This window comes from Seriola aureovittata, chromosome 10 (assembly GCF_021018895.1).
Source record: "Seriola aureovittata isolate HTS-2021-v1 ecotype China chromosome 10, ASM2101889v1, whole genome shotgun sequence".
In the NCBI taxonomy this organism is placed as follows: domain Eukaryota; kingdom Metazoa; phylum Chordata; class Actinopteri; order Carangiformes; family Carangidae; genus Seriola; species Seriola aureovittata.
Window position 1 is genome coordinate 2863759 of NC_079373.1, and position 12158 is coordinate 2875916.

The 12158-nt window shown below is 39.7% G+C and overlaps 1 protein-coding gene across 2 annotated transcripts in view; it reads right to left on the minus strand.

The window, feature by feature from the left end:
* Positions 1-6605: 6605 nt before the first annotated feature.
* The window catches only part of kiaa0513 (KIAA0513 ortholog), a 33735-nt gene continuing 28182 nt past the window's right edge, over positions 6606-12158 (minus strand). For both annotated transcript variants that reach the window (XM_056386921.1, XM_056386920.1), the window contains 3 exons: positions 11832-11912; positions 10944-11038; positions 6606-10357 (listed from right to left, as the gene is read on the minus strand). In XM_056386921.1, coding sequence (XP_056242896.1) covers positions 10308-10357; positions 10944-11038; positions 11832-11912 — 226 coding nt within the window. In that variant the 3' untranslated portion in view covers positions 6606-10307. The remainder of the gene's footprint in view (positions 10358-10943; positions 11039-11831; positions 11913-12158) is intronic.

Sequence of the window (12158 nt, forward strand, 5' to 3'; positions counted from 1 at the left end):
TGAATGTTGCCTTATGCCACGATGTACCCTCGGAAAGAAACGGCTGAAGCATGAAACACACTTCTTGGCTTTGACGAACAGGGAGTTCTCAAGGGGACGCTGGAGCACTGACTGGACGTGATGGACATGTTCCTCCGATGGTTGTATCGTATGTATGGTTGTAGAAAAGACAGTGTAAGGCATCCATTTAAAATGAAAGGACATTTTCTTCAGTTCTAAACTTTCACACATGGTCTTAAGGTACAGTACTCAAGTAAATGTACTTGATTACTGTCCACCCCGGATGGAAATGATGTGATTCATATACTGTGGCACAGTCACCAGTCATTTGAGCTCAAATGAAGATTTTGGAGCAAAGTATTACACAGCCCTCTCCACCATTTAACTTTTTAACGCTATCAGCCGAATGAACTTAAACTATACACAGTAACAGATCAAAGACTACAAGAAGGTTAACTGTAGGGAATTACTTGTTAATAGAAAAGACATCAACATTTTTATATTCAGTTGTCTTACCAGTGTTGCAGTTTTCTCCTTCACTTTAAACAAACTCTAGCTACTACAGTAACATGCTGGGTATCCAGTATTATCAATCTAATAAAGTAAGGCAGCTTTTCATTTTAAATCACTGTGGCTACAGGTTAGTTTACTACCTGTTACTCCTGATGTCTCTTTTTCGGTGGCATTATAAGTGAAAAACGTGTTGTGTGCTGTGCAGTTCAATAGAGGAAAGGGAGTCATCTGATATACTACATTTTCACTCATGCTTGAGGTCTGGACTGACAGCACTGATAACTTACTGTTGTCAGCACACTCAGCCGTGCTCGGCAGTTGTACATGACATGAGCCTCCAGATAGTCTCTGCCCTTTCAGCCAATCACATGCTAGTATACCTAAATCCGTCGTCTTGGAGACGTCACCTCTGGGAGGACACATCGGAATGATCTAATAACTTTACTCCAAACTCAAATATTGGTAGGGATGATTCTGTTCTTCCAACATATTGGTCCCTACTGTCCATATGCAAACCCACGCTCCTGTTCAACAAAGGTCTTCTAAAATGTTCAGACCCCTTCAGAAGTGATGATGAATAAGTGATTGTTTGTCTTGGATCAGTGTCACAGATGTGCACCACACCGAACATAGACAAGAGAAAGAGAAAAAGAGCAGAGTAGTCGCCTGAGGAGATAAGTAAGAAAATATTTAATAAAGGCTACAAAACCATTTCCAAGCAGCCTGATGTCCCTGTGACCACAGCTGCTGATAACATGAAGAAGTTTAAGGCAAATTATCAAAGACATGACATGAAGACGTAAAACGCCCAGCATCAGAGAGCTCGTCTCAGCTCCAATGGGATAATGACAAACATAAATGCACAAGCAGCCAAGAATGGATGAGATAAAAACACTGACCTGCTCTGAAGCGACCTGCTGAGAGTCCTGAATTTAATCCAACTGAACATCCATGAGAAGAGCTGAAACTCACAGCTGGGAGCTTAATTGCAGTGATTGCCTCAAAAAATAGAGCTACAAAATATTAGGTAAAGTGTCACAATATTTTTGTCTATACCATTTTTATTTGTTGTGCTATGTAAAATAATATGTTTTCATATGTCTCATTGAAAATCAAGGGCTATGTGTCTGTTCTATTAAATATGGACTAGAAAATACTGAATGTCAGTTTCAACCTATTTCAGAGAAAACGTATTTTTCTGTAAGTCAAAGAGCACCACTAGAACTCAGAGCTCTATGTGAATTTCAGCTGGTCAGAGCCGCTCTGGCGGAAGAATTAATTCAAATGAGTTAAACCTCAGTGGGTCTGATTATCTCAGCTTTAGTAAAGACCCTGTCAAATAAACAGGAGGAGCCCTCAGAGTATGTGCTCTGGCTCTGGCTACATGTACAGTACCTCTCTACCTCCTGGCCTCATGTTCCACAGCCAACGTGTCCAAACACTCTCCCAAAGTCAAATCATAATAAATAAATGTAATGATACGGTTGTAACCTAAGAACATGAGTGTTATTCAACATGGGAAGAGTGAGGCGGGCGATACAGACTATAAACAATAAACGAGAGAACAGGTGAGGAGATGAAAGAACTGAAAAAATATGACAAAAAAAGCCAAATGATTTATTAAATTCAGTGACAACTACATTAGAGTTTAACAGAGTATTTCAGTCACTCACACACAGCTACATATACTGTATGTATTAAATAATTAAAATATCATGCGTTTGAAAATAACCCATACTAAATTTATATAAACAACTTGGCTATCTTTCATTTTGTGTTTGAACTGATTTGGTCACATGACAATTTATTCATCCTTAATATCACATGCAATTTTTTTTCTCTTCTCTGTGTCCTACCCTCAAGTTTGGGATCTCAGGGTCACGAGGCGGCAGCATCATGGATTAAACACATCTCTAATGCACAATATTGACTTTATGTTCTCTGACTTCTCTGCTTTTTTATGATGAGCCTAAGTGTTTTACTTCCCTGTGGTGAAAATTATACAAATAAAATAAAACATAATTCAAAGAAAATAATAATTAAAAAAAACCTCCCAGTCATTTATGCATCCTGTGATGTGGGGTCATGACATCACTTGGTTTTAAGGATCACAACTAAACAATGTTAAAAGACAGTCAGTTAGTTTTTGTTCCCTTCAGAATTTACCAGAATAAGATTCAGTAAATACTGGATGATAAAAGATGCCTGTCATGAAAATTGTTTTATTTTTATCCAATCATCATCGTGTTTATAGAATCCCTTTTAAATCAATCAAATCTTTTTTAAATCCATCTATCACAGCTTGTTGTCACAAAAGCTACGTATACCGTTCTTTATATTGCACCTAATTCCTGAAATAACTGTCAAGACAGTTCCTGGATCAGCTGGTGTGTAATTCTCAGTCATCCTTTTTGAATTATTACATTTTATAAACATTTATTGTATCTGTATCTCAGCTACTACCTCCATTCATATTTCTATCTCTGTTTTGCACTGATTAGATGTATGGTTATGATGACATAATGTTTATGAGTGATTTTATATAATGCATTTGAACTATGCAGGCCGTCCAGTGCCACTATTTATAACATAGCTGCTGTAAACAGTAAACCTCCCCTTTTCAAAATGCTCAGTACACAACAAGATGACGTGCAATGACATGACATGTGCAGCGCATTTTATAACTTAAATACCATGATGCATTAAAGCCTATGATGCTGTGCCTGTGTTTTAAAGACCCTCCTCACTTCAGCTGCATCTGTAACTCTAAGGTGAGTTTTCATGTTTCATCCAGAAACCGTATCATTCAGCGCCAGCTCACATAAGCACACACATGCTTCTCAAGGTGCAAGATTCTATTTAAAGTATTTCTATTTACATTATGTCCATCCCTCTTTACCATTCACACTCACTCTGTAAAACTGGTTCTTTTTCTCCGCCTGTTGGACGTTCAACCCAAACAATGAGATTATTTCTGCCTATTTAATACACAAACACACAGCAGTGGAGTAACACAGAAACAAATATTTATTTTGTGTTTAACATGAGTGTGTTGCAGAGGAAGCAGCGTTCCCTAAAAACTCAAATCCTAAAGACAAAACATTTCCAATCCTGCAGAAGAAAGGGTCATTCTAACCAGACTTCAACGTCTCTGCAGCTTTGCTTCGACCAACTGTAAATAAATACACACCACAGTCTCATGAGGCTTGTGTGTGTGTGTGTGTGTGTGTGTGTATACGAACACTGGCAGGAAGACTTGTACACAGCAGCAGGATTACCACCCCCAGACTGGGACCACCCTGACTTCAACACGTAATCCCGGAGGAAGTGAAGCTTCATCACAGGCTCACTTAGGGCCACTGCCTCCTCCACACACACACACACACACGCACACACACACACACGCGCACACACACACACACACACACACACACACACACACACACACACGCACACACACAGACAGACAGACACACACACACACACACACACACACACACACACACACACACACACACACACACACACACACACACACACACATCCATGTAAACTAGGAATTGTGTTGCAATTGAGTTTGGAGTTTGTGTCCTCACACGCACAAATATACACAAATTTGATTTGCGTACTTAAGCTAAAACAAACCAGTTAAGATTTATACTGCACAACTTCTCTGGTACAAATCCCACATGTCTGCTGAATGTGTAATTGTCAGAGTGACTGTGAAGGCATCATAGTTGTGTTTTTGTGTCTCTGCTATAAAATACATGTGTTTGAGCAAATGTCCCCTATCATTAAAAAGAAGAGGTCACCTGATGTTACACCACTCTGATGATCCATGATATTAGATATTATCGGTTATTGATGATGTTTGAACTAGAGATGATTTATAATAGAAATAAATTACACAGATTATACAACAAATAGAAGGAGAATAGAAAGGATTTCAGTGGAGGAATTAAAGGTGTGTAAGGTAAACATGAATGTATGAAGAAACTGATGGGGGGTAAATCTTTGACCCTCTTCCCAGCACCACACTGTTACTGAAATGATTAAATTCATGTAGGCTTGAACATGTATCACATATCAACGGTGTATTTCGAAGTCACACAACAGTATCACATGTGGACAAACCTCAGAGGAAACTGTTCACATGTAAACTCCATCTGCTTTACAAGCTTCACTAAACGTCATCAAAGATCTGAATGGCGTCCATCAGACGTCAACTGAAGCTCTGAAAGCTGCTGTCTGGACGTCTGAGCTTAGTCACACAGGAAGCCATGGACTCTTTTTGCCTTTTGACCACAGGAGCCTTCTCTTTTTTTTTGTTCTAGTTTTGGGACTTTCATGGTTGCAGTTTCTGCAAAGCCTCAGCTCACTGACGGATAATTAGAGAGGGGTTTGCAGCAATAAACTTTTTTGTTTTGTCAAACATTTGTTTTACACTAGCACCACAATATTTTACAATATCTGCAACAGCAGATTGAAACGAAGGTAAAGTTCAGGAGTTACTCAAAAGTTTACTTCTGCATCCCACCAGCTTTGATGCTGATGTGATGGCAATGTAAAAGAAAAAAAAACTGTATATATTCAGAAAACAAGTAAACATTGAACTGTTAACAAAATCAATGTAATGCAATACATAAAAACTGACACAAAATATGCAACATGTGAAGCTTTTGCACATTAACTACAGAATAAATCATACAGAGTATACAGAATGTGTTTAGATGTCCAGACATGCATTGAAAAAACTTGATGAATTATATAATTCATACACGCCTACATCACTGCACACAGGATGTGCAGACTTCAGTCTGTGAGGGAAGAGCCACAGACACAGGAAAAGTGACAACAAGTGACCAGCATGTTGCATAACTGTGTCATGTATGCTGAGGTCTGCCATCAATTAGATGGAGGCGGGTGTTCATGGTGTGACACTGCTGACTGGCCTTTCACAACTCATTACACGGTGTCCAATCAGAGCGCAGCTAGCGTGACTGCTGTTTATTTATACACAGAGCTGGAAATGGCAGAGTGCAGGCAGCTGGGACAGAAACTCAAACACTGTAACAGTCCAGCACATTGTACTGCTGCAGAGGGTCCCAATCAACACCCTGCTGCTATTGACACAGACATATACAAGCTCTCACATACACACAGACACACCTACACATACAGAAAAAAGCACAAGTGTGCAGTATTTTTAAGAGGGTGCTCTCTTTTTTCCTTCTGAATTGATATTGCTTTTATTGCTGCAACAATATTTTCCCAAAGATCAATAAAGTTTCATTGTTTTTATTAGAGTGGTATCACATACTACTTTTTGCTTTTTTGAATTTCTTGGTCTTTCACAGGCTTTTCCATCCAGGCAGGAATTCTAGTGGCTAAAATAACACTTATAAATATATAAAGGGTCAAATGCGCAACAAATCACAAAATGTTTTGTTAGCAGTTTCAGCTAAAAACTTAAGACATAAGACACTTTATTGTCATTGAAGATGAGACCAACAGCACTAAAAATAAAGAAACAATAAAGAAAAGATACATAGATAAATAGCCACAAAAGTAAATAACTAGAATTTCCTCCTCGTAGTTGTATCCCTCCACCACAGACTAGTTTCAGGTTACATCCGTGTTTTTCCAGAGTCATATAAAATATTAACCCTTTGTCATAATTGCTGTGTGAAGTCTTAGGTAATGGCTTACGTGTTTTGTGAGGTCACACTGAGCTTGACCTTTGACCTTTGACCACCTAAATCAATTAAGTTCATCCTTGAGTCCAAGTGGATGTTTGTGCCAAATTTGAGGAAGTTCCTTCAAGGTGTTACTGAGATATCACATCCATGAGAATGGAACGGACGGACGGACGGACAACCCCGAAAAGCAATATGCCTCCAGCTCTGACCGATGGCGGCACAGAGGCATAAAAATAAAAGATCTGCAGAAAAAAACTTTTGAAACGTTGAGATAGTGTATCTGTAAATGTGTGGTAAACAGTAACAGTGCAAACACAATGTATGTGTATATTATTAAACACTTACTGACACGTTGAGGACAGTGCACAAATCCAGGAAGAGATCCACAAAAAGTGACATCAAAAAATAAATTTATTACAGTTTCAGCAACTTGATTCAACATTACATGTCCATGCAAATGAGGCGACTGTACACCCAGCAGATAGACATGTACACACTGATATTAACCTCGTGATCCCCGTATACCATCTATGCCAGCTAACATTTGATAGCATACATGCTAAATTCTATGTGACTTCGCAGTTAAGCCTCGATTCCCAAATGCTTTATTTGCTGTCATTCGCTAGCTAGGTTACATTTAGCATCGTCACCACTTCATCACATACAGGAATTACAGTCAGAGCAGCTAAACCAAGCCTAGTCACAGGCTAATGAACGTTAGCATACTGTGTTTTCAGTCATAACACTTCACTTTTACAACACAACACATTTATATAAATGTCAGTACTTTTTGTCATGATGGCAGTTGGCTAATGATGCTAGGAAGATATGCTAACATGCAGAATATTACTGTTTTTTATATGAACTAGGTCCTACTGTTGAATAAACAACAGGTAGTCTCAGATGATTTTCAGTCAGTGGCAGTTTTGTAAATTAATTTGTAAAATTTGCATAAACTTTCTCTAGTTATTTATTTTTCCAAATGAAGTGAGAGATTTGGGTCAATGTCAATCATCTAATGTTCACCTGAGATAGCTCCAGAATAAAAAAGGCTACATTAGCTACAGCGAGTTAATGGTCTTTTATTTTGTTTTGAATGAATCTTCATCTCGGTTTGAATAATGCTGGCTAGCTGCCATCACACAGCACAATGTATGATAAATATTAGCACGGAACCCCAAAACTAAACTTCAACTGGGGACACAGGGACAATACCAACTTTGCAATTCCACAAAAACCTAATGTACTCCTGCAATGATAAATTTCACTGGGTTGATACGGAACAAAAATCGGTCAACAAGAGAAACTACCATCAAGATTTCACAGAGGATATGCTCCATGTAAAGAGAGAGAGAGAGCACTGGCCATGCAGAACAAATATAAAAGGCATCAATGTTATTCAGAGGAAGATTACTGTGTAGAGATGCTGAGACTAAATGTAGTGCAAATGGCTCATGCTGAGCTACTAATATACAGGTCAAATACTTCAACCAAATCAGGAGTCAAAGATCACATCAGGAAAAAACAGCCATTTTGCACAAAGCCTAAAAATATGTTTCAATGAATTAGAGACGTACATGCAAAGGGACACGAGAGAGAATTAACAGAGCTAATTAAAAAAAAAAAAGTATAAAGCGGACAGAGGTCTGCAAGGCTTTCCATATGATTTGTATGATTAGACTGCGTGTAGAAGACGACATGAAGACACGTCATCCAGCTGCATTTACACTGGAGATTATTGCACAACTGCAGGCAAACACTGAATGACCACATCACACACAGGTGGTCTGTACGGGGGCACTTCAGGGTCATGACTACAGTTAGACATTTATATTTCTCATGGACGCAAGGGCCACAAAGCACTGTTACTGTACATCTATTGTTTATGCATCTGCAATTAAAGACCCACAATTCACAGACAGCAGCACATGATTAAATTCTTACAACATAAAGAGAAATATCTACAGTATTTACAGAATTACTTCATTGACACAATAGATTACAACAATTTTGAAATGGCTGTCAGGGAGATCATCATCCTGACGTTCAAATGTAGACAACCATATTTCATATTCACACACATTGATATAGTCTTGAATCAGACGAGTTGGATGTTTGAATGAAGACACAATGCTACCCCGCTGTGGCAAGATGAAGTAATACAATTAGGGAGTGTCACTACACAGTTCAGTCACTCACTTTACATTTGCTTGATACTGTTTCCACATGCTAGGTAGACACACAGATAGATGCACATGCAGCAGAACAGGAAAGAGTGTGTATGGCGGGCCGGAGCTCAGCTATGCTGTTGGCATTACAGCCCAACTAAATGAATATAAACCACTACAGATAGAAATACAGTGAATTGTATTTGCAGCAGTTGTGAATTTAGCAGGGAATGATTAAAAAAAAAGTGGTCTTTGCAGGCTGTGCATTAGTGTTCAATCAAGGGAAGCATCAGAGGATAAAGACAAGTGTATTAACTTTCATGGAAGGCACTTTGGAAGGGAAATCTTCCTAAGGGATCAGTTTCTAATCAAAATCAAAATGAAAGCATAAAATCACTACCACTGGGCTATAAATGTGTGTCGGAGTGAGAGCGGCAAAAATGGAATTGAAAAAGCTAGCAGCATTTCTCTAAAGAAGTAAGACGAGAAGAAGAAAGACAAAACAAGAGTGGCAGACCGATACCACCGTCTGTCTACTATGAAGCTACAGCTAGCAGGCTGTTAGCTTAGCTCAGCGTAAAGACTGGAAGCAGGAGGATACAGGCCCTGTTCAGACCTGATATTAACATCCGTCTCAGGTGATCTGATCACAAGTGGTCCACTCTAAGTTCAGGTGTGAACACACCCAAGACATATCGAGGATACATTTGGAGGTGGTCCGGGCCACATGTGTCCAAATTCTTTTAGGAGTGTGAACGCAAATGTGTCCTGGGGCCACAAGGACTGCCTACTCTACTGACGTCCTCTGCTCTACGTCCTCCCTACAGCAGCCCGTCCGCCTACCAGCACCTCGAAATTACACCAATTAACACATCATATCATGTTTGTTTAATCCACACAACAACTGAAGTGTAAAAATCACAAGTTGTGGTTTCAACAAAACATGCAAACTGTCATTTTTATACTTCAGTTTTGTGTGAATTAAACAAACAAAATGCATGTTAACTTGTGAGCTTCAGAAGTGCTGGTAGGTGTTTCCTACGATGGCCCAGAGAGCTCAACACACTGCAACTTAAGAAAACACAAACAAATTCAGAAAACATCTTCATCAATTTGACAATACGTGCTGCAAGAACAACACAACAGAAGTGTTTCTAGCGGAGAGAAAGAGTGATGAGGGGCGCCTCACCTGGCAGAGCGCAGACCATTTATTTCTTTAAGAGAGGTCATGGAGGGATATTACTTCAGCCATTTTAAAATGCCAGCAATAAAGTTATATATTACATGATTTCAAAGCTGTATTATTAGTTTGTATTGCCAATAAGGATACTACAGTGTTACAGTGTACAGTAATCAGCTTTAGACGCCACATAAAGAGTAGATTAGAAGACTATGAGCCGCGTACCCGTCTGCTTCGACCTGTGCGTGGACATTTATATAAAATGTAACAAGGCAGGATGATACGTCAGGATGACACACCAGATGTTATTAGATGTGTTACGCTAACATGTAATAAATAGGGTTTCCAAGGAAACACAGAATAAAACAGCATTATCTATCTGACACCATACCGAGCATGTTCAGGTTTTATACTTGGTGGTTTCACTTGATGCTTCTAGTTTTGGTAAAGCAGGTCACAGACAGAGGCGTTACAGATATTGAAGTATGCACCAGCTGCTGATATCGTATTATTGCTGATACAGGAACAGGATGCAGAAGAGCACGATCAAGCTGGATAAACAAGTGTTTGCTACAACTATGGCACAGTTCAGTGCAGAGGATTATGCTGTTTCTCAGCAGTGCACCACACAAAATGCAACAACAGTCAAACAGGGAATTGGTCACTATGAGGAGCTGAAAGGAAATCTGACGTCTGCTTTCAGTCTTTGATGCGGAGACTTCGAAATGCAACCTGTCGTCCTCAAACTCACTCTGCCGCCATTTTCTCTATGTGGTCACTCAGCAACTTGTACTGTTCTGAAAATGAGTAAAAAACTGCATTACAGTCATTTAAATAAACATATCAGCTTTTAAGATGAACTTTTCAGCAAACTGTTGCAACTGTTGAGCAACATTATCATTCACACGGTGTTGTGTTCCTGGCCACCTGAGGAGTGGAATCTCTCCTCTGCTCTCTGCCTGCTCCTGAGGGAATGTCTGCTTCTTTATCTGTCTGCTGTTTGGTGTCTGGTGTTGGGCAGGAAGTGTAAAGTGGTTTTTTGGCAGACAGCTATACAATGACATGACACTAAAATAGCCGCATAAAGAAAGTGTTCACGCTGTACAACTGTCATTTATATGTGCTGAGATCTGATCACAGTGTGAGTCACTTCCAGAAGTGGTCTGGCTGATCCGATCACATTCTGTTTGCAGTGTACTTAGTGTGCATTTAAACTACATTAACATGTGTGTAGGTAAGAGATCCAGCTCACACGTTAATATCAGGTGTAAAAGGGAAGCTGCTCTCACCCCTCTGCTTTACGACTGTGAATACCAAGTAAGTGACTGGGCTGAAAGTTCAAATGTTTTAGTGTGAATTACCCGCTGAATTATAACACTTTACCTTCATTCAGGTTCCCAATCACTGCCTGCTTCTTCAGGAAGTCATTGCACAGCTTCTTACTGAGCCCAAACGCCAGCATGTTATGGGTGAATGTCCTGAAAATACACAAAAGAACAAACTCATGTCAGTGCAAATGGAAACTATTACAAACACAGGACATGTGTTCTATATTTAATATTCACAACAAACTTGACTTGTCTTTGAGTAGACTATCAAAAGAAAGACAATATGTGGGCCAGTGATAAATGACTCTGTACAGTTTCACACCCTCTCCTACAAAGTGTGCTTTATCTGCATCTATAATAGGAATGGTTAAGTTATTTTTCTAAATGCATCAGAAGAGAGGAAATGGCTAAACCTAAGTATAATCTCTACTTCTCTACGTAAAATAAATATCATATATTATTGTTATTATTGGGACCCGTAGCCTCACTTGTTTTACCACGAGGAGGCCTCCGTAAGCAACCAGCTGAAACTCCTCCCAGCTCCAATCTGACTTTCTGCATACACAAGTATTTGAGGGTCTGCTACGGTCCTAGTGATGTAAATCTTGTCATCAGAGTGCGTACGCGAGGCCCCCAGGTGTGCGAAGACCCACCCCTCCCCTGCCTCTGATTGGCTAGTACTCAGTTAGGATTAAGTAAGAATATCAGGGTAAGCCAATCAGACACAGAGTAGAAAAAACCCCCCACCACCACTACACTACAGGGGCACCAACTGGACATGTGTCCTCCAACTGGTCTAGAAAGTAATATAATAATTACAACAATGTGTCTGTGGTGTTTAATAAATGTCAGTGTGCGTGTCCGAAAAATGTAACAACGCTTAAAGCCTCTGTGTGTTTTATTCCATTGCATGAGTGCACGGACAACACTTTGGCATCCTCACCCCAGTTGACCGAAGACAATGTTCTCATCGATTTTGGAGCTGTCGTCCCTCTCCTCCTGGGTCATGTGACACCACTTCTCCCTGCAGCACAGAGACAGTCAGAACCAGGCTTTAATTCTCAAGTCTCGACTGGACCTTCAGCTTCTCTACAGAAACAGGTCAGGGTTGGGTGTCAAAAAAGATCTCCTGTCGATGTCATGCTGACTTTTTGAAGCAATACCATAGACAGCAGACTGGTTTTACATACAACTTTAAAGGTCCCATATAGTCTAAAGGTAGATGTCCATGTGTAGTGTGATTATAGATCAGGTCTAGGTTCTATATTAA